Here is an 18,716-nt window from a genome sequence, read left to right as displayed (position 1 = left end):
GTTTTATTTTTTATTACTTTATTATTTCCCTTCTACGTGACTTTACCGAAAGAACCAAGAATATGAATCCCTGCAGTCACGAAAGCTTTACATCGAAAATTAAACACAATTGTTTTTGTTCATCAATGTTGGCGAGTTTAAATTATCTGGTTTTTAGCGCGGAAGTAAATTGAAGGGATTTAAGCGAGCGTCAACGCAACATTGCATTTGATCGGATGATCATAATAGTTTTTTGGGGTTTGATCACGTAAATATGTGTCGTTAAACCCGCCACCACCCGACACAGCCAACTAGTAAGGTTTGTCACGTAAACAGAACGTGCCAATTCGTCACTAGTACAGCATCACCGGTGTGTTGAAGAGCAAATCCACAACATTAACAATCTGAGTACGACGTTTTGCCAATAATTACAACTAGCTTCATCAGACGACAGCCTGAATCATGGTGGCGGGTTTAGCGACACATTTATGCAATCTAACCAAAAATCACACCTGGATTTTGAATATTAGTCAAGAAAACCTACGTGTTAAACGTAGTTATGTCTGTTCTTTAAAAAATCGTACTCCGAGTTTCCCCATCTGACATGGAGGGCAATCGGTTAACTTCTTAAAATAGTGTAACAAAAAATGATAGTTCACATTCATTGCAGCAAAAATACGTGTATTTTTAATAGATTAATATGAGAGCCTTTCCTTAACAACCCTTTGCAGATTCACTGCGAGATAAAGGCCTTGAGAACTGCTTTTTGTGTGTTTAGTTTGTTGTCCTTCCCCCGCACCTCCGATTAGCACGGTTGGCTACGTACGGCGCGAAAGAAGTTCAGCATACAATGTGTGCCGTGGGGGTTGTTTGACCATACTTCTTGCTACTTAGTGTGGGTTGACGAGCGGGCGTTGAGGGGGGGGGGCATGGTAGGCAGCACTGGTTGGGATCTCACTCGCGACCGATGATAGCTGTGGTCAGGAATCAAACTCGGCTGATGGGGATTTTAGGGTGCACAACGCGCTGTACCACGACCGCACACACAAAACAAACAAGACGCGGTTTTTTTTTTACTCTTTCTTTTTTTTCACCCTGGTGGGTTCAATTAAGATTTATCTGTTCTAAGCTCGAAACATTTCTTTTTCAGACATTGAAAGGCAACGTCTAATTTAGCTCTTGTTTGAGCAAAGCAAAGCGAGGCTTGACTTTTTCATGGAATACTTTTGCGAAGTTCCAAACCATCCACCTGCCTATATCGGGATGTGATGCGACGGGGGAAACATGAATACGACGGAGGTTCGTGCACTCATTGGTGACCAGTCGAAGCCACGTTTGAGAAGCCGGTTTAATCACGGGCGGATGAAAACTGATTTCAAACCCAGCCTCTCTGCGTTGCCGGCTCAATGCTACTAACACAGTATTTTACTGCCGATTCACCCAAGCGTCCAGTCCCTTGTGTTTCTTTACGGTAGTGCCTTCCATTGTGCTGTTCCACGTCAGAAACAAAACGGCCTAAAAGGTTAAACGCAACATTGACCCATGGAGAGGGTTACTATGCACTGTTTGGGAAGTGCAGAATTCTAGCCAAGCGAATCTTAGCCCTGTCCCAAACTAGCCACCTCGTGCAAGCCCTCCCGCTGAACCAACCAACTCGCCACGAGGACTATGCTGATGCAATTGACCTTCACCCTAACCAACTAGCCACCAGTACTAGCCACTAGTACTCGCCCTTTCACTCACCCTTTCACTCACCCTAACCAACTAGCCACCGGTACTAGCTATTAGTACTAGCCATTTCACTAACCATAACCAACTAAGCCACCGGTACGCGCTCTTTCACTCACCCTAACCAATTTGCCACCAGTACTCGCTCTTTCACTGACCATAACCAACTAGCCACTAGCCATTTCACTGACCCTAACCAAGTAGACATTAGTACTAGCTCTTCCACCGCCCAAACTCTAGCCAATTAGCCACTAGTTATATCCCTCTCACCGACCCCAGTACTATGCAACTCACCACGAGTACTGTAATAACCATAACCCTTACCCCCCCTCTCTCCCCTAATCTTATCTCTGGCACTTTGTCAAGATCCCTTTCACAGTTTCTGTTCTCTTTTCAGTCTTGGCTCGATAGGCCTTACCCCGAATAAACTGACCGACTGAGGTGGACTTATCTTCTTGCTTCTTGAGGTGGACTTGCCGGCGTGTAAACATCACCATTGGGGAGACAAAGGTGGTCGGGCGTTGGTTCCGGCCACACCGCCCTCTCATTCACCGTTTCCGACCTTAGTATGTGCAGTGGTCGCCGACAGCAACTTAACTTAACCCAACAGCCTATACAGCAGGCTCGATGCGGGTGATCAGGATGTGTGATCGATACGTGTGAATGGTACGTGTGTGATCGATATGTGTGTGATCAGGATGTGTGTGAATGGTACTGTGTGATCGGTACGTGTGTGATCAGGATGTGTGATCGATACGTGTGAACGGTACGTGTGTGATCGATATGTGTGTGATCAGGATGTGTGATCGATACGTGTGTGATCAGGATGTGTGATCAGGATGTGTGATCAGGGTGTGTGATCGATACGTGTGTGATCAGGATGTGTGATCAGTACGTGTGCGACTGTTGGGCAAGGTGCTGTTAGCGAGCACCTCTGAAGGCCGCCACGGTTTGTCCAGAGAGGCGGGGATGGTTCTTGTGTTTGCGTGGCTTTTGCTTGGCCTCGGTGTTTGGGAGTGGTTGTGATTTACCGAGCGGCTTTCTGAGAAACTGCGCGCGTATTAATGTGGTTGACGCAAAGCTGTGAGTGGCTCATCAGTCGCGATTCTCCAGTAACACGGTGTCTTCTGCAGGGATGCCCTGGGGGTGCAGGGGGCTGGTTGACCTCCCCCCACGAAACAACAACAACAAAAGCAGAAACCCCCCCCCCCCCCGCATCGAATGAATTCAACCGGTTACATGTTGTACTGAAATATAAATAAAACATTTACATGCGTCGACTGGTTTGTAAAAATTGTATTTTTTTCTTAATCGTACATTTCTATCCACGCCTCAGCAACCACAGCACGTGAAGACAGTAACAGTCGAGCACGTGACAAAAGGTTCGACAAATCTAAGGCAATCGTGACGTGAAAATGAAGTCGATTTGTTATTTTTTTTCCGCACAATTCAAATAAAAAAACACTCCTAAACACACGTGGCAGCAGCGGCTAACTGGCGAATCGTTCCCGGTGGTGACTTGGTCACTGCCAGACAGACAGGGTCTGGTGAAGCCGTCCCTATGGAGAAAGCAGCCCAACTGTGAATGCGCATCAAAGCACCGGCCAGGCTCGACTCCGCTTAGCTTCTGAGAAGTGCACTCTGGGGCTGGGTGGGAGTGATTTGATGCTATGCGCGGGAACGCAATTTGCATTTTGGTCTTCGGCTTGCCACTTTGCATGTTTTCGACTTCTGGCTCTGCACGTGGTCTCGGGGACACCGTAATCACCCACTTCTCAAGGCAAGAGGCACAGTCTCTGCACTGCACATCCCACACGTGCACTATCACGTGGTCACCGTGAGACACACAGGTTAAAAGAAATACGTTTACAAAAATACAATTCGCGTTAACCAAATTTCGAATCCAATTGCGCCCTTGGCGTCAACATCAGCAAAACGTCCATTCGGAACCCTTGCAGAGTAGGGCACCATACCAAAAAACAAAAATGGGTCATCCCCACGTGCTTGAGAATGGTCCCGCAGAAGGTGCTGTCACAGAACCGCTTCTGATATGCCTGCACGTGACCTCTTATCCACACTGGAGGGACGCTCCACTTACCCACGTGTCCTGCTGTAGAAATATTTATTGTACGGTAGTCGGAACAAAGAAAGTAAAAAAATCACAAAGTTTAAAATGTTTTCCGAAATTATTGAAAGAGAAAAAAACACACCCCCCCCCCAACCAAATGTGTGCAGTCATTGGTGACTCAGCTGAGATGATTCGCTCAGCTAGATTTTCGAACTCGGTTTAATCACTGGCAGCTAAAAACCCGGACTGTAACCCAGGATATGCCGAGGGTACCAACTCGGCACTCTCATCCCTGAGCCACCCATGCAACGGTACAGGAACGAAACTAATGATGATTGGAAACCCGACGGAAGGAGCAACGTTTCTGGCACTTAACCCGTACCCACAAAATTCTACTAAGGCTGTACAAGTACAAACATATCATTAGGTAAGTTGTACATTCATTTGAATGAGATCAGAGTCTATTACAGGGGTGGCCAAACTTGCTGACCCTACGAGTCGCATGCCACAATCTCCGTACGGCCGAAGGGCCACAAAGACTCTGAGAGCGGGGTCACAATGCGGTGGTTACGGTTTGATCGGACCGGGTTTTATGGGTGCCACGGTGGCGAGATGCCAACTGCCTTGCCTGGTATGCAGGAGGTTGTGGGTTCGATCCTGACCCTAACGCCTGCTGTATATTTGGAGTTTGCGTGCCTCTCTCCCCGTGGTGGCGTGGATTTTTCTCCTGGTCCATCGTTTTTTCCCTCCACATTTAGAATCGACGTCGCCATGCGTTTAGAGTATTTGGCTGCTACACAATTCCACGCGATAAGCCACTTCGTTGAGTTATCATTTGTGATAGTCAGATCGCTTCTGAAAAAGAGCTACATGGCTCAGTGGGCCTTACCTGGTAAAAAAAATTAGTTTAGTTTAAAACAGTTTAGTTTTTGAATTGAGAAATCTGTGGGAGCGCCCCAGGAGTACTCATCGCCTGGCTCTGCCGCCAAATGTCAGTGTCCCAGGGCCCTTCCGGATTCCGCAGAATTCCTGTTTCAAACACCACCGAAGAAGGCCCTTGAGGGCCGCATGCTGCTCACGAGCAGCGGTTCGACCACCCCTGGGGTCTACTCGTTGTCAGCTTCCTTGGGCCACAGCTCCAACACAAATTATATATATATACCCCACACCTCTTAAGTAACTAATATTACTTTATGATTGTCACATTAAACATTTTACAGCACATTTCCCCTCCGGCGATCATTTATGATCGACATAGGCCTCGGCAAGGTAAGGTAAAAGGTTAAAACAACGAGCCTACCTTTATCCTACTTTTTACCCTTACCCCATACAAATTACCCGATTATAGGGTAATTACTGGGGTACTACACATGTAAAAGGTTTATAACGGTAAATGCTAGGTAGAGCGCTTTATTCATATAGAATACTCTCGATGATTCCAATTTTAAATGGAGGCCACGGACTGCGCCACGGAGCTTCTAGTGAGCGGTAAACAAGGTATTCACCGGATAATTATTCCACGCTACCTTTACCCTACCCTTTACCTTACCCCTTGGGCATGTCGACACCTTTACCTTTACCCTTTTACCCGGTAAAAAGGGTAAATTGCCTTACCTTGCCGAGGCCTAGATCGACATAACAAAAACTCAACATGTCCGTCAGTAACACTGCCCCGAGGATGGAGGTACAGGCAAACCTCTTCCTTCGCAGATTTTACTCTCCTGAAATTCGACTATTTGCAATGAAACATTTGTATACCAGGTCAACTTTCACATCCTTTTCCCTGAGATATTTGCAATTTGGCAACATCGCACCATGGGGGAGGGGTACTGTACTTGTGCACTGAACAGGGTGGTAGCCCAGATGTCTTGTGACCCAGCCAATTAATTGACCTCTAACATTTTTTTCCCTTTGCATAGTCATTCACGTTTTAAATAAGCCTTACTTGTAAAATATTACGCTTTAGAGAATTAAATGGGGGTCACAAGACATCTGAACCACCCTTTACGGTAAGCAGGTTGTAGCTCGTATGCCCGAGTCAGCACACCGATGCTTTTACACCTCTAGTGCCATTGTATTTTAGTGCTAGTCTTGCCTCATTTGTGGTGGTTTTTAAATTTAACTTACGGGGTCTAAGCGGAGAAATTGACATTTTCATTTGGTCCCGTATATTCAGTCGGACACAGTATAGTATCAACGTTTCGCAAAATCCACTTTCGAGCAGATTTTAAAGAACCTAGCCCTCACCGTATACGCAACAGGTGACATTTTGGGCAAGGCCCTACTTCCAAGCAGAGACAAAAAAGGGCCATTCCCTGAAACATCGGCCACTCTCCTGTATTTTTGTTATCCTCTTTAGGGCAATGTTATTGACGAACGTGTTGACATTTGGTTATTTGTGCACGATTGCGATTCGATGGATCTCATACGCCCCAGCGTACACAGACACCGCGATGCACACGCAAGCGCGCGCGCGCGTCACGACGTCTTACAGCAGGAGCTCATCGTTACGGGATATATGTCAATTACGTCAGCCGATTTTTACAATTCTTTTTTACAAATGAGTGACGATAGTTCGTTGGGTGCATGTTCGCAGAGAAGTCGACAGCAATCGACGTCATCCACGGCTCCTGAAATGTACTGTACGCGCAGCGGCAGCGAGGGCCGGCCGAGGGAGATGCGCGCTCACCCCAAGTCAAGGTGCTCACTTCGCCTCGCCCAAGTCTGCCAAGGAACGAGCAAGGGGGAAAGGTCAACGCGCGTGCGTGGATCCCAGCGTCGCCTTCCAAAAGCGCGCCCGTCCCTCGGAGTTGATCAAATCGGCGGAATTTACGGCACCTTTGCGCGACGCACAACGAGACGCCGCCGCTCGTAATGACGTCACGAAGAGGCAGCGAGTACGGCCTGTGACGTCGCCAGCCTCGGCCTGAGATGCTCATCCATTTGACGTTGGGGTTTTTTTTAATTGCCATATATTGGGCAACCCTTTTGAATCAATTTGGCCGGTTTTGGAAAGGCTAAGTGCCGAAGAGCAACACAAATATGAACGACAATGTAAATTATGTTGAACGTTTTTTTACGAGAGTTGCCATTACCCCACGTTACTAACAGAGAGAGACGGCGCAGAGAGATATTAGCGCTTTCAACAATAGCTGGAAAGCGTTCAAAACACACGGCATGTGGTCGTCCCCTCGACTACAGGCCACCTTCCACTGCAGCTCCACCCACATTAGGCCCTAAGAATAATTAGGCCCTAAGAATAATTCAGACTTTATCCGCAAATCTATCCCAACCGTGCCATCAGCATCGTGTGATAGGATGAAGAATTCAACCTCTCGCAGAGAGCGGTTGCAACCCTGCGTTTTAGACAATGCCCCTATGGGGATCTCTGAACTTCCAAGATTATTTTAAGCGACTTCTGGCTTGGACAATGGGCGGGGGGGGTAGTCATATTAGGCGCGTGCATAGTTTGTTGTCCTTCCCCCGCACCTCCGATTAGCACGCTTGGTTAAGTACGGTGCGAAAGCAGTTCAACATGCATACACACAGGACAAGATTTGACGCGATGGTTTTTTTCTTTTCTTGTGGAGCTACTCCGATTAGCCATCAACTCGCAACCCTTGAGAAGCCGGCTTAATCCACGGGGGTGGCTGAAACTCGAGACTCGAAAACTCGCGGTGGTCAACGGCGCCAACTCGGCGCCTTTCTGACCTCTGAGGCCACCATTGCCCGCCACCTCCGGGTAATCATTAATTGGAAATCTAATTTGGGAACGTTTGGCAAGAATCCAACAGATTTCACGTGGAACATTGCGGAATCTTTAACGGGCATGCAAATATATCCTCCCTCGCTCCGCCGCCATCACGCTTCAACGAATTGTGTTCGTTCAAAGTCACGATTTGCTTGAAGGACCGATTCCCTTTCGTCTCGTTCGTGCCATCTCGTATGTCCGGTGAAGGTCTCCCCATGCCGTATTGGCCATGGGGGCTACTTCACCATACTTCACCGCGATGGTCAGTGCCGGTTGATGAAGGTGGTGGTGGGGGGGGGGGGTTGGGGCGGCACAGAAGTACAGTGCGATGAATTTTGCCGCATTGCCGAGCAGCAGCGACAGCCTGTAGCACCTGCGCTGTGCCCGCTGGTCACTCGGCCAATCGCTGTCCAGACTCAACCCTGTTTAACTCGTGACGTCTAACGAGATGGCTCGCATTCCAGCCGATTTGGTCATAGGGGGCAGTGACAAAATTTGCTTACGACGTGCATGTACCACGATCCATTCCTCGACGCACACAATGCAATGCGTGCATGTATCAGAGGTAGGAGGCGAGATGTTGACTTCCTCCACCTGGTATGCAGGAAGTCGTGGGTTCGATCCCGACCCGGACGCCTGCTGCTGTATATTTGGAGTTTGCGTGTCCCTCTCCCCGTGGTCTCGTGGATTTTTCTCCGGGTCCTCTGGTTTTTTCCCCTCCACATTCATAAGCAACGTGCATTTAGAGAATTTGGCTGCTATAAATTTGCAAGTGATAAGCCACTTCATTGAGCTATTATTTGTGGTAATTATCACACGCATGATGATTATGCATGCATGTACGTTCAACTTATTTCACACCATACGTAGCCAACTAGGCTAATCGGAGGTGTGATTAACATATTTGGGGCTGACAACGCGACCGACGTATGGAGCCCACCAGTCGCACGGTGCGGCGTGCGTTTGTGCTCGCAGGGTTCCACCCACGTTTTTGACGACGTCAGGCGCTGCCCCGTGGTGGTGGCTATGCGCGCTTGAGATCCAGCCCTTTGGAGACGAAACATTGGCGGATCACAATGGAGACGTGTGAAACTCGCCGAAACTGCGCGGTGGCCGGGGGGGGGTGTTAGTACAGCAACGCGCATTTTGTGGGGCCATCCGTACGGAACTTTCAGCGTTGTCCCCTCGATTCCCTCCCATACAAAGCCACGCCCCTATTCAGAAGGAATTGTTAAAAGCAGGACCACACCTCCTGCGAATGAGTCTAGAGAATCTGTGACGCTCTCCTGGGTAACATATGACTACTACTACTACTGCACTTGACCGAGCCAAGGACCGTAGCTCACTCCAGCCCAGCCGTCCACTCCCAACAGTCCATCCGTGCACAGCACAAGGACGATGTCTCCGTCTCAATATGGCCGCCGCCTACTGAACATCTAAAAAAAAAGAAAAGAGCTTCATAGCTCATAGAATTCCTCCAGTATGAACATATTCTGATCCTGATGGCACAGCCAGATGTGACGGGGGAGGGGGGCCAGGTGTAACGAGGCGAGCCGGCCAGACGCTGCCAAACCTCCGCTTTGTGTAATTCGGCGACCCGGCTCTGGCGCAAAGCGAGTGGCATTGGTTGTCGCACAAGCACAGCGATGGTCTCACCTGGACACACCGGCGGCACCATGGTCAAGTCTTTGTTCGTTTCCTTCTGGGCTTCGATGAGCCATGACAGCGCCTTGGCGCAGTATCTCATCTGCTCGTACTACGCGACGCCACGCACAAGAACAACAACAACACAAACCAACGATGGGCACAGCGGAGAATGTGTATACACGTTTCATGTCACGTCGGCCCGTCTTGATGCGCAAATTCCACTAAATTTGCGCACTTCAGTTGGCGGTCGACGGTCAAAGGTGGACTGTGACCCCCAATGGAATGGCACCACGCCCGTAGGACGTGGGTCAAACAAATCACTCGAAACATGCCGGTCTAAGGCAGCAAGAGCAGTTTATGCGAACGCTGTCGCAAGAGGTCATACGTTTAGCGCCAATGGTCCCTCGCCGACTGTCCGTGGTGAATAAATTAATGAATATATATCAACAAAATGGTTGCCGGCTGACGACGTCACCCGCATCCCATGGCGTCATGCCGGCGCCGCCCCCCCCCCCTGCCCCCACCCCCCGTCTCGGATGTGGATCCCGCAGGAAATGCGACAGAGGAGAGGGATAGAGGAGGGAGATTGAAGCGAGGGAGATGGAATAGGGAGGAAGAGATGGAGGGGAACAGAGAGGAGAGGGGGGCGGGGAGAGAGTGAAAGGGGAGTCTGAAATGGAGAGATCGAAGCGAGAGAGCAAAAATGGAAAGAGGAGAGTGAGGGGAAAGTGCCAAGCAGTGGGAGGGAGGATTCGGGAGAGGCAGGAGAGAGAATGAGATGGGGTACGGAGAGGTAGGAATACGGGGAGTGAGGGTGAGAGCGAGAGAGAGAAACAGGGAGAGAGATAAGGGGGAGGGAAGTGCGTGAGGGAGGAGAGGAATAAAGAGAAAGGGAGGGATAGAAGAGAGGACAGAGGAACAGAGATTCAGAAAGAGACAGAGTGAGAAATCGAGATAAATTGGGATATATGGCCCAGAGAAGGCAAGAGAAATGTGGAGAGACAGGGCCCTATAAAAGATGAAAAAATATTCTGTCTGGCTGGGAGGGACGGACGGACGGTCGGTCGTTCATGTCAAAAGGATATTCGGGTTGCTAGCGTCTGTACAAGATGGGGAAAGCGCTCATTGTAATAGAGCGAAGTGACATTGCTGCTGGTGAGGCACAAGCGTTACCATGGCACCACCCTGCCCCCCCTTGCCGCCCCTTGACACTCGGCGAGAATTACACTGGGGGCAAACGAGCAAAACAAGTAACGGACGACGCAACGATTAATAAACGTTCACGCGAGCGCTCGACACACCCCCTCACCTGGGCGTCAAGGCTGTTGAGTCTCCGCTCCTGGACCTGGATGTCCTGTGCCAGCTTGAGCACCATGTCCAGCCTGCGGGCACGACACGCCACCCCGGCACGCTCAGTACAACACTCAGTACAACTCTCGCACTCTCCGTTGCGTTTTTTTTCTCATACATAAAGCGAGTGCCATATTGGTCAACCGTAAAACCTCAACGCGTTCGTCAATTAGGACTAACCCGGAAGGTTAACAAGATACCCTATACAATAGGCGACACGTGCTGGGAAATGGCCCTTCTGCATTGGGGAGAGATAAGATGTGAAAGCGTGGTCACGCCCGTGCGTGCGTGTGTGTGTTTGGAGGAGCGGCGGCTCAGTGGTTAGCGCACCGCGCTCGAACCCGGTGAGCCGGATTCCCGATCGCGAACAATACAGTGGCGAACATTTCATCTGGTCCCGAGTCTCCCCACGGTCAACTCAGCCTTAAATGAGTCCCTGGTGCAGTGTGTGAATATCATAATTAGGGAGATAAAGGCAGCCAGGTGCTCGCTTACAGCACTTGCTCCGAAAAAAAGTCTCCGAACGCTACACGGGGGATCATCTTTGTCATTTGACGTGCATGAGCTTGACACTTAAATTCCCTCAATTGTACTGCCACGTGACAAGCTCTTCGACAGCAAGGCACGTGAGGAGGTGGCACCACCTAGTGTCGATGAGTGGCAATTGAAGGGAACTCAGAAGTAGTTCTGTGACGTCGGCCTTCTATGGGCCATTTTACGACATGGGGAGACGTTACACTGAATTTAACACGTAGGCTTTCGCGACCAATATTATTCATAATATAGGTTTTTAGGTCAGATCGCGTTATTTATAAATGTGTCGTAACCCTCCACCACCCGACACGGCCAAATAGTAAAAAATGTGTCACGTTTTTCAAAGGACAGAATAATCCACTTCTTAAGCCCACCGGTGTGCTGAAGAGAGAATCAACAGCATTTTAAATTTGAGTAGTGCGACGTTTCGCTGATAGTTACAATCAGCTTCATCGGGTAAGAATGGTGAAGCTCTCCTGTTGCTTCTCTCTACGAGAGCTTCCGAGCGGTAATTTCTTCAAACTGACTCGTACCCAACGCTACGATCCGTATCTGTTTTTGGGTTATGGCCATGTTGGCAGTCGTGTTCGTGCCAAAACGTTTGTCATCAAGCCTCCGCAACATTTGTGGGGGGATCTGTGCCGTCCACAGAGATATTACTTGGCACGACGTGGCCACAGTCGTACAAATCGATGAGATTCGTGACCCGATAAATCTGCTCACCGGCCGCTTCGGACTTTTACGAGGAGCGAATTCAACGGCAATCGACACGCGACGACGTTGCGCCCCAACGCGGCTCCCGAGCCGCGTCGGGCAGCGACCCTCGGCAGAGCGAGTGGTGCGCCTCAAATCGGCCGTTCCTGTGCTCTGCGTCATTTCCTTCGTACCCCCTTGCCAACATCGCACGGGTGTGCACGGCTGGAATCTAACGGCGCCGCCTTGCCACAACGCCGAGGGTCGGGGGGGGCTTGGGGGGGGGTCACGCCGAGCCTTACTTCTTCGACGTCCTCTTGAGGCGCTCCTCGCTGCAGTCGCGCTTACGAAGGATGGTGTCGGTCAGGTAGTTGACCTTCTGGATGCCCTCCCACACCATGAGTCGCTGGTCCACATCCTCCTGCAGCGACTGCACTGCATTCGGACGGCGCTCGGCATTAGCTCCGAGGAAGGGTAAAGGCGCGGCCCCGAAATTACTCGCTCGAGGAAGGGACCCCCTGCAAGCGAGCGTAATGACAGTGACGTTAACCGCGCCGTGGGTCACTCACTGAAGTGCTTGTGCTTCTCGGCAGTGGCTTTGAAGACGAACTTGCGCACGAGGTGCTTGATGTGGCTGATGATGATGAAGGGCGGCGCGAGGGAGGGCCGGTCGTGGTACTCCACGATCAGGTTGTACCTCTGGAAGCGCCAGATCTTGTCGCTGTTCCCCTGCACCTGCGAGAAGGTGTAACTGGGTCCCACAGCCAGGCAGAGGGAAGAGTCACGTGAATTCCAGGACTCAAGGAGGTGGGGGGGTCGGGGGCGAGAGTGGCGGCGCTGCAGTTAGCGCACAGCGCCATGAGCCCGGCAACCAGTTGGATTCCCGTCCACCGCCAACGCCGCCTGGTTTGAGCCCCACAAACTCGCACTATCATGGTGAAGTATGGTCAAATGACCCCCATGGCCGAAAACATCACGGGGTGTACTTCGTCTCCAGCAGTGGATTAACAAAAGGCTGTACGTACCATTTATATGTCACGTGCCGGAATATTAATGACAAAATTGGTGTCATTCGTGGCGCTGCCAGGAGGTGGCGATGCTGAGTGTTACCCCCCTCCAGGTTCTCGGGTTTCCTGCCACGTGATGCCACAAACACTCACTAATCGAATCGGCCAAACATCCCAATGCAGCGGGACCCTATTGAGAACGAGCCTTGGAGACACGGGTGACGCCATTCCCGGACAACTAATTGCCATTGCGATTGCCGTTTGAATTTCTGTTTTGAAATAAATGTAACCACGAAACAAGATTGTTAAAACAACACAATAAAATAAATGCATGTTTGTATCGAACTGCAATCACAAAACATAACGCAAGTTCATCAATCGATCATGGGTAGTTCCCCAGGGCCTCAGATGGCAAGAGGCCTCCGAAAGTGGCCCTGGTCGGCCTTATCTGGAATTTTTCCCTGGGCCTCCAAAACCCCTTGTGGCAGCCCTGGCAAATGTGGAAATGTCTATCAGGCAGTGACATTTGACCACCTGCATGTGAAATTGCAGTTGTTGCTCTGCATCTACATCGGACGTACGAAAGAGAAGAGGCAGTAACATGTTCCCGCGTGCCATGAGGTGACTCCAGGGATTCAGGTGGAGGGACATTAATCAGATCCCCGCACAACCCTTCACCCCCGCGCCACTCGTTCAATTGGAATGGTCCAACGTAAATACGAGGCACTCGGTTGGTGCGCAGCATTCGCAGCGGAAGAGTCCACGTGCAATGCGGGGCAGTGCGGGGGGGGGCGGAGGGGGTGGGGGTCGTGACCATCTCTGCTCCCACTACGGCTGAAGCCCTGGTGGTCACCTGAACATGGCGATGAGCAGATTGAGCAGCAGGACGTTGGTGACGAGCAGAAAGATGACGAGGAGGAGGATGACGATCCAGTTGGCGTAGGTGTTGGGGCACGCCGCGTTGCTCCCCATCATGCCTTCCATCGAGTCGTCCGTGCAGTTCAAGATCTTCACGGCTGATGAGCCAACGGATATCATCATCATCATCATCGTCGTCGTCATCATCAATCATGATAATATTCGAAATCATCATAATTTTGACTAATTATAGTGCAATGTTTAGGATGACCGTGATGACTGAAGTTGTTTACAATGATGATGACGGTGATGATGATGATGACAATGACGATGATGATAATGACGATGATGACGATGATGAAAATGATGATGATGACAATGACGATGATGACGACGATGACGACAATGATGACAATGATGACAATGACGATGATGATGACAATGATGACGACAATGACAATGATGATGATGACAATGATGACGACGATGACGACGATGATGACAACGACAACGACAATGACAACGATGTTGACGACGACGACGATATCGCGACGACGACATCGCACTCCCCGCCACCGCCAGAACACCGACCGTCCATCTCGTCGAGCGGGATCTGCCCGAAGATCTGCAGGTATGGGCGGTAGAGGACGCGGCGGAAGGTCCAGTCGAGGCGCGTGTCGTCGGGGTGCAGAAGGCCCTCGGTGGCCACGCCGTACGCGATCAGCCAGATGCCCAGGATGAAGAGGAAGAAAAACACGTCCTTGATCTGAGCACCGTGATGCCGAGCCGGAGAGAGGGAGGGAGTGAGAGGGAGTGAGAGAGAGTGAGGGGAGAGAGAGAGGGAGAGAGGGGAGTTAGTCGCATGGCAGGTAACGCATGGCAGTCAAACATTGAATAGTGGTGAGAGCAGAAAGAAAACGAGCGCAGTAATACGGCCATACGTGCAGCTCTACTGAGCCGGTGGTGTAGACAAGGCTGAGAGCATCGTACATGCAATGTGGTGGTCGAAAAGCCACACATGCAATGCATTATGGGAGGTGTACCTGCTGTTTGTAAGCACATATTCGCGTGTTGTTAAATCAAAGGGGGGGGGGGAAGATACCAGGAGAGCTGTCATCATCATCTGCCGCGATCTATCAACTGCTGAGTGAACGGTCTCCCCAAGCCATCGTCATCTCTCACGATCTCCACCTAGCTCCTGAAGCAATGGATCCTGTATGCAAGATCTCAGACGCTAAAGATTTTATTTTTGTTACCAGGTAAGGCCCACTGAGCTACGTAGCTCTTTTTCAGAAGTGACCTGGCCATCACAAACGATAGCTCAAGGAAGTGGCTTATCACGTGGACACTTACAGCAGCAGCTAAATACTCCCAATGCTAAGCAGCTCCGAGGCAGGATATTGCTTGCGTAGGTTTACCACTCTACACACACAGGTTGCCATAGGTGGCCGCGGGACTCCGCGGTGGGCAGCGATGGTTAGGCTGCGACTCTCTGCTCACACGCCACCAACGGCACTTATCAACGCGGTGAAGTATGGTCAAATAACCGCCCCGCCCCCCCTCCCCCGACCCGCAAGGTGTGGGGATGGGGAGGCCACCGTTCAGCGCTGGATTGACAAACGGACGACGCATGTCCGCGTTCAAACGTCGATTCTGGCGGAGAGGATTTGGATCTCGATTTGTGCGGCGGGGGGGGGGGGGGCAGGGGTTGTGAGGCCTCTTGGTTCGAGGGTCATCAAATCACATCGCGAGCACATTTGTACGCACGCGCATGCGTGTGTTAAGTTTCCTTCGCACCGTACGTGGCCAACCGTGCTGATCGCGAGCACGTTCGGTATTTGCGCCACTCTCACTGCGCCAGGCTGTCGTCAAGGCGTGCTGTGGTTCACAGTCGAGTATAGTCCGCAGCGGTTTCACAGTAGGGGGCGATGTTAAATTAGTGTTTTATCCCAACTGAGTCATTCTGGGGACCGCTTTTTTATCTTCTTCAAAATTCGAACTGTGACGCCTTTCGCGAGCAAGGCCCGACGATTGATTACTTCTTCAAACGACGTCACGGCACGTCGAGCCTCCACTCGTGAGGTGCACGTCGCCGCATTCGTACGGTCATCAGCACGCCCACAGCGTTCACCAGGACGGCATGCTGGGGAAGCTCGAATCGCGAACCCCCCCCCCCCTCCCGGCAACGGGCTGTCGCCCCGGTCGCGTCACCGCTGCGAGGTTCAGGGGGTCAAAGGGGACCTCACCATGCCCCCCACGATGATGATCTTGGGTCCCAGCTGCTTGTGAACGGCGAATATGTGGATGAGCCTCATGGCGAACACCATGTAGTCGAGGCAGAAGACGACTCGGCCATCGTTAAACCGGGACGGGAACATCCTGAGGCGACACACACACAGACACACGTGACACACAGACACGCGTGACACACTCTCACACGGATACGCGTGACACACACAGACACATGCAACACACACAGACACGCGAATATGCGTCCTTGTCCTTTCCACGTAAACGCAATAGCCGCAATCGCCGTGCGTGCGTGCAGCCGTAGACACGAGGGACACCGCGAAAGCTCACCGCAATATGAGGCCAAGGATGAAGAGGGAAATGGCGATGATGTCACACTTGTTCCAGAAGTCTTCAATGTACTGCTTGAGCGAGTGCACGAGCGAGATGTTGCCGACCTTGTGGAAGCTCTGCCGACGGGGAAAGAAACGCCGCGAGGTCAGCGTCCAACGCGCTTATCCTCGCTTCCTGTGTTGTTTGTTCGTTGGGACTTCCTGGCCCTCGTGCCGATGATGCTCGGCGAAGTCCCCAGCGAAACGTCGCTCGTCTAACTGCTTCTACAATTTGGCTGTGAGAATCGTTCCTCGACCCGCTGGGTGCGTGAGCCGGAAGGGTAACAATTGGCGCGCTGTGAAACGCCTGCACGCGTACATTTTTAAAATTAAACTAAACTATTTTTATTTTATCAGGTAAGGCCCACTGAGCTATGTGGCTCTTTTTCAGAGGCGACCTGGCCACAAATGATAGCTCAACGAAGTGGCTTACCACGTGGAAGTTTATAGCAGCCAAATACTCTAAACGCACATTGATTCTAAATGTGGGGGGAGAAATGGAGGACCCGGGAAAAATCCTGCTCGGAATCGAAGCTACGACCTCCTGTACACCAGGTGAAGTAGTTAACATCTCCTCGCCTCTGTGGCCACATCTGGTAGTGAAGGGGGTCGCGACAACACAAATCCGAACAAATTTATTGCTGGAAAAAAAAATTCCGCGTCGCTTTGCGCTCGCGACGCACAAAATGTAGTGCGCGCGCCCTCCCCCCCATTGGCTGGCCCCTCCCCCCCCCCCCCCGACTCACCTGGCGTATCTCCTCGCACACGAGCGTGAAGACCCAGAAGTAGAGGAAGATCTCGGGCCCCCGCGGGCCTACGGGCGGGGGGCGGAAGTCGACGAGCAGCACGTACGCGAAGAGGAAGAGGAACATGAAGTAGGTGACGACGTTGCCGAGGAACACGATGATGGGCGCCCCCCAGAAGCGCGTCCAGCGGCGGCTGCAGGTGTAGTGCTCCCTCATCGACGTGGTCACTCCCTCGATGTCCCTGCGTGGGAAAACGACAAAGTCCAAGGGTTTAGAGAGCCATAGAGTGGGTGATGTGTGAGAGTGGGAGAGGCAGGTGTCGGGGTGGATGTGTGGCAGGGCCACTCACTTTAGTTTAGTGGACAGCGCTATGAACCCGGCGACCCGTGTACGATTCCCGCTCATGGCCAACACTGGTGATAGATGCCCGGACCGGTCATGGGCTTCCCCTAGGTCGACTCAGCCTCAAATGAGTACCTGGTGCGGTGTGTAAACATCGCCACTGGGGAGACAAATGCGGTCGGGCGTGGTGTTGGCCACCCACCCCCTCGTGTGCCGTGCCGGCCTTTAAAGGTGTTCGCTAACAGCACTTGCCCCAACAGCCTGGTCAGGCCATGCGGGGGAACTGTGTCTTTGGTGCGGGTGGGAGATGCGTGAGAGTAGGCAGGGCAGGTAATAGGGGCCGGTGGTGTGGGAGATGTAGGTGGGTGGGTGGGTGGGAGATGCGCGAGGGAGGGACAGGCAGCTGTATGGGCGGGTGGGTGGGTGGCAGGCAGGGCCCGCTCACTTTTCGTCCAGTTTCTGCAGCAGGCTCAGCATGGGGTTATCCCCGTCTGGGACGCTGTCCATCTCCAACGCCGACGGCTTCTGTATGCTGAGCTCGCTGCACTCCACACGGGGTCACGGGGGAGGTGGGTACGGTGGGTGCGGTGAGACGGCCATCGTCACACCGGTCCGTTGATGATCCGCCGTTAAAACTATAAACTAATTTTTATTTTAACAGGTAAGGCCCCACTGAGCTATGTAGCTCTTTTTCAGAAGTGACCTGGTCTTTCACAAATGATAGCCCAACGTAGCGGGCTTATGGTGTGAAAATGTATCGTGCCAAAACATTCTTATCGTATGTTTCTAAATGGGGAGGACCCGGAGAAAGATTCACACAACCACATGGAGAGAGACATGCAAACTCCAAATATACAGGTGTCAGGGTGTGGATTGAACCCACAACCTCCTGTATACCAGGTGAGGTAGTTAACATCTTGCCACTGCTCGCTCACCGGAGGTCAGTCATCTCCATAGCGCTCTTACATTGCTACTACCACGGTTCCTTCACCCGTGTTGTGGACTCGGCCTAGCAGACTGTTTCATCTCATCCATCACACTGGTGTTCAACCACGATCACTGCAGGTGATAACTCGCTCACGCACCCAACCGCTCACTCACGCATCCCACTTACACACTCACCAACATTGCAGGTCACAACACTTATCTTTCTGCTTCTTCCCTCCCATTGTCATCTCTTTGTCCCCCCCCCCCCCCCCCAAAATCACTCACTTCCTTGTCCAATCAAGAAAGGTGTGAACTCTTATCATACTTTCAACTTTCACCGTGTTGCTTGTTGCTCGCCGCTAACCGTTTTGGGGACTTTGGGCTTGGGCCCAGCCGCTGTGTTTAGTGCCCGTGAGCTTCACCGTGCACGTACTTCTGCCCAATTAAAACAAACCACCAACGCGT

General features: G+C 51.5%; 1 protein-coding gene across 1 annotated transcript in view; it reads right to left on the bottom strand.

Annotated features, from left to right (window-relative positions):
• Window positions 1-3,122: 3,122 nt before the first annotated feature.
• Window positions 3,123-18,716, bottom strand: part of TRPM5 (transient receptor potential cation channel subfamily M member 5) — a 52,665-nt gene continuing 37,071 nt past the window's right edge. Inside the window, exons 16-26 of the mRNA XM_078863774.1 lie at window positions 17,770-17,865; window positions 16,983-17,223; window positions 16,196-16,314; window positions 15,862-15,994; window positions 14,207-14,381; window positions 13,611-13,773; window positions 12,320-12,501; window positions 12,053-12,185; window positions 10,483-10,555; window positions 9,183-9,282; window positions 3,123-6,499 (exon numbers count right to left, since the gene is read on the bottom strand). Coding sequence (XP_078719900.1) covers window positions 6,480-6,499; window positions 9,183-9,282; window positions 10,483-10,555; window positions 12,053-12,185; window positions 12,320-12,501; window positions 13,611-13,773; window positions 14,207-14,381; window positions 15,862-15,994; window positions 16,196-16,314; window positions 16,983-17,223; window positions 17,770-17,865 — 1,435 coding nt within the window. The 3' untranslated portion in view covers window positions 3,123-6,479. The remainder of the gene's footprint in view (window positions 6,500-9,182; window positions 9,283-10,482; window positions 10,556-12,052; window positions 12,186-12,319; window positions 12,502-13,610; window positions 13,774-14,206; window positions 14,382-15,861; window positions 15,995-16,195; window positions 16,315-16,982; window positions 17,224-17,769; window positions 17,866-18,716) is intronic.

The sequence above is a fragment of the Lampetra fluviatilis genome, chromosome 16, assembly GCF_964198595.1.
Source record: "Lampetra fluviatilis chromosome 16, kcLamFluv1.1, whole genome shotgun sequence".
Taxonomy (NCBI): Eukaryota; Metazoa; Chordata; class Hyperoartia; order Petromyzontiformes; family Petromyzontidae; genus Lampetra; species Lampetra fluviatilis.
This window is presented reverse-complemented; position numbering and strand designations above follow the sequence as displayed.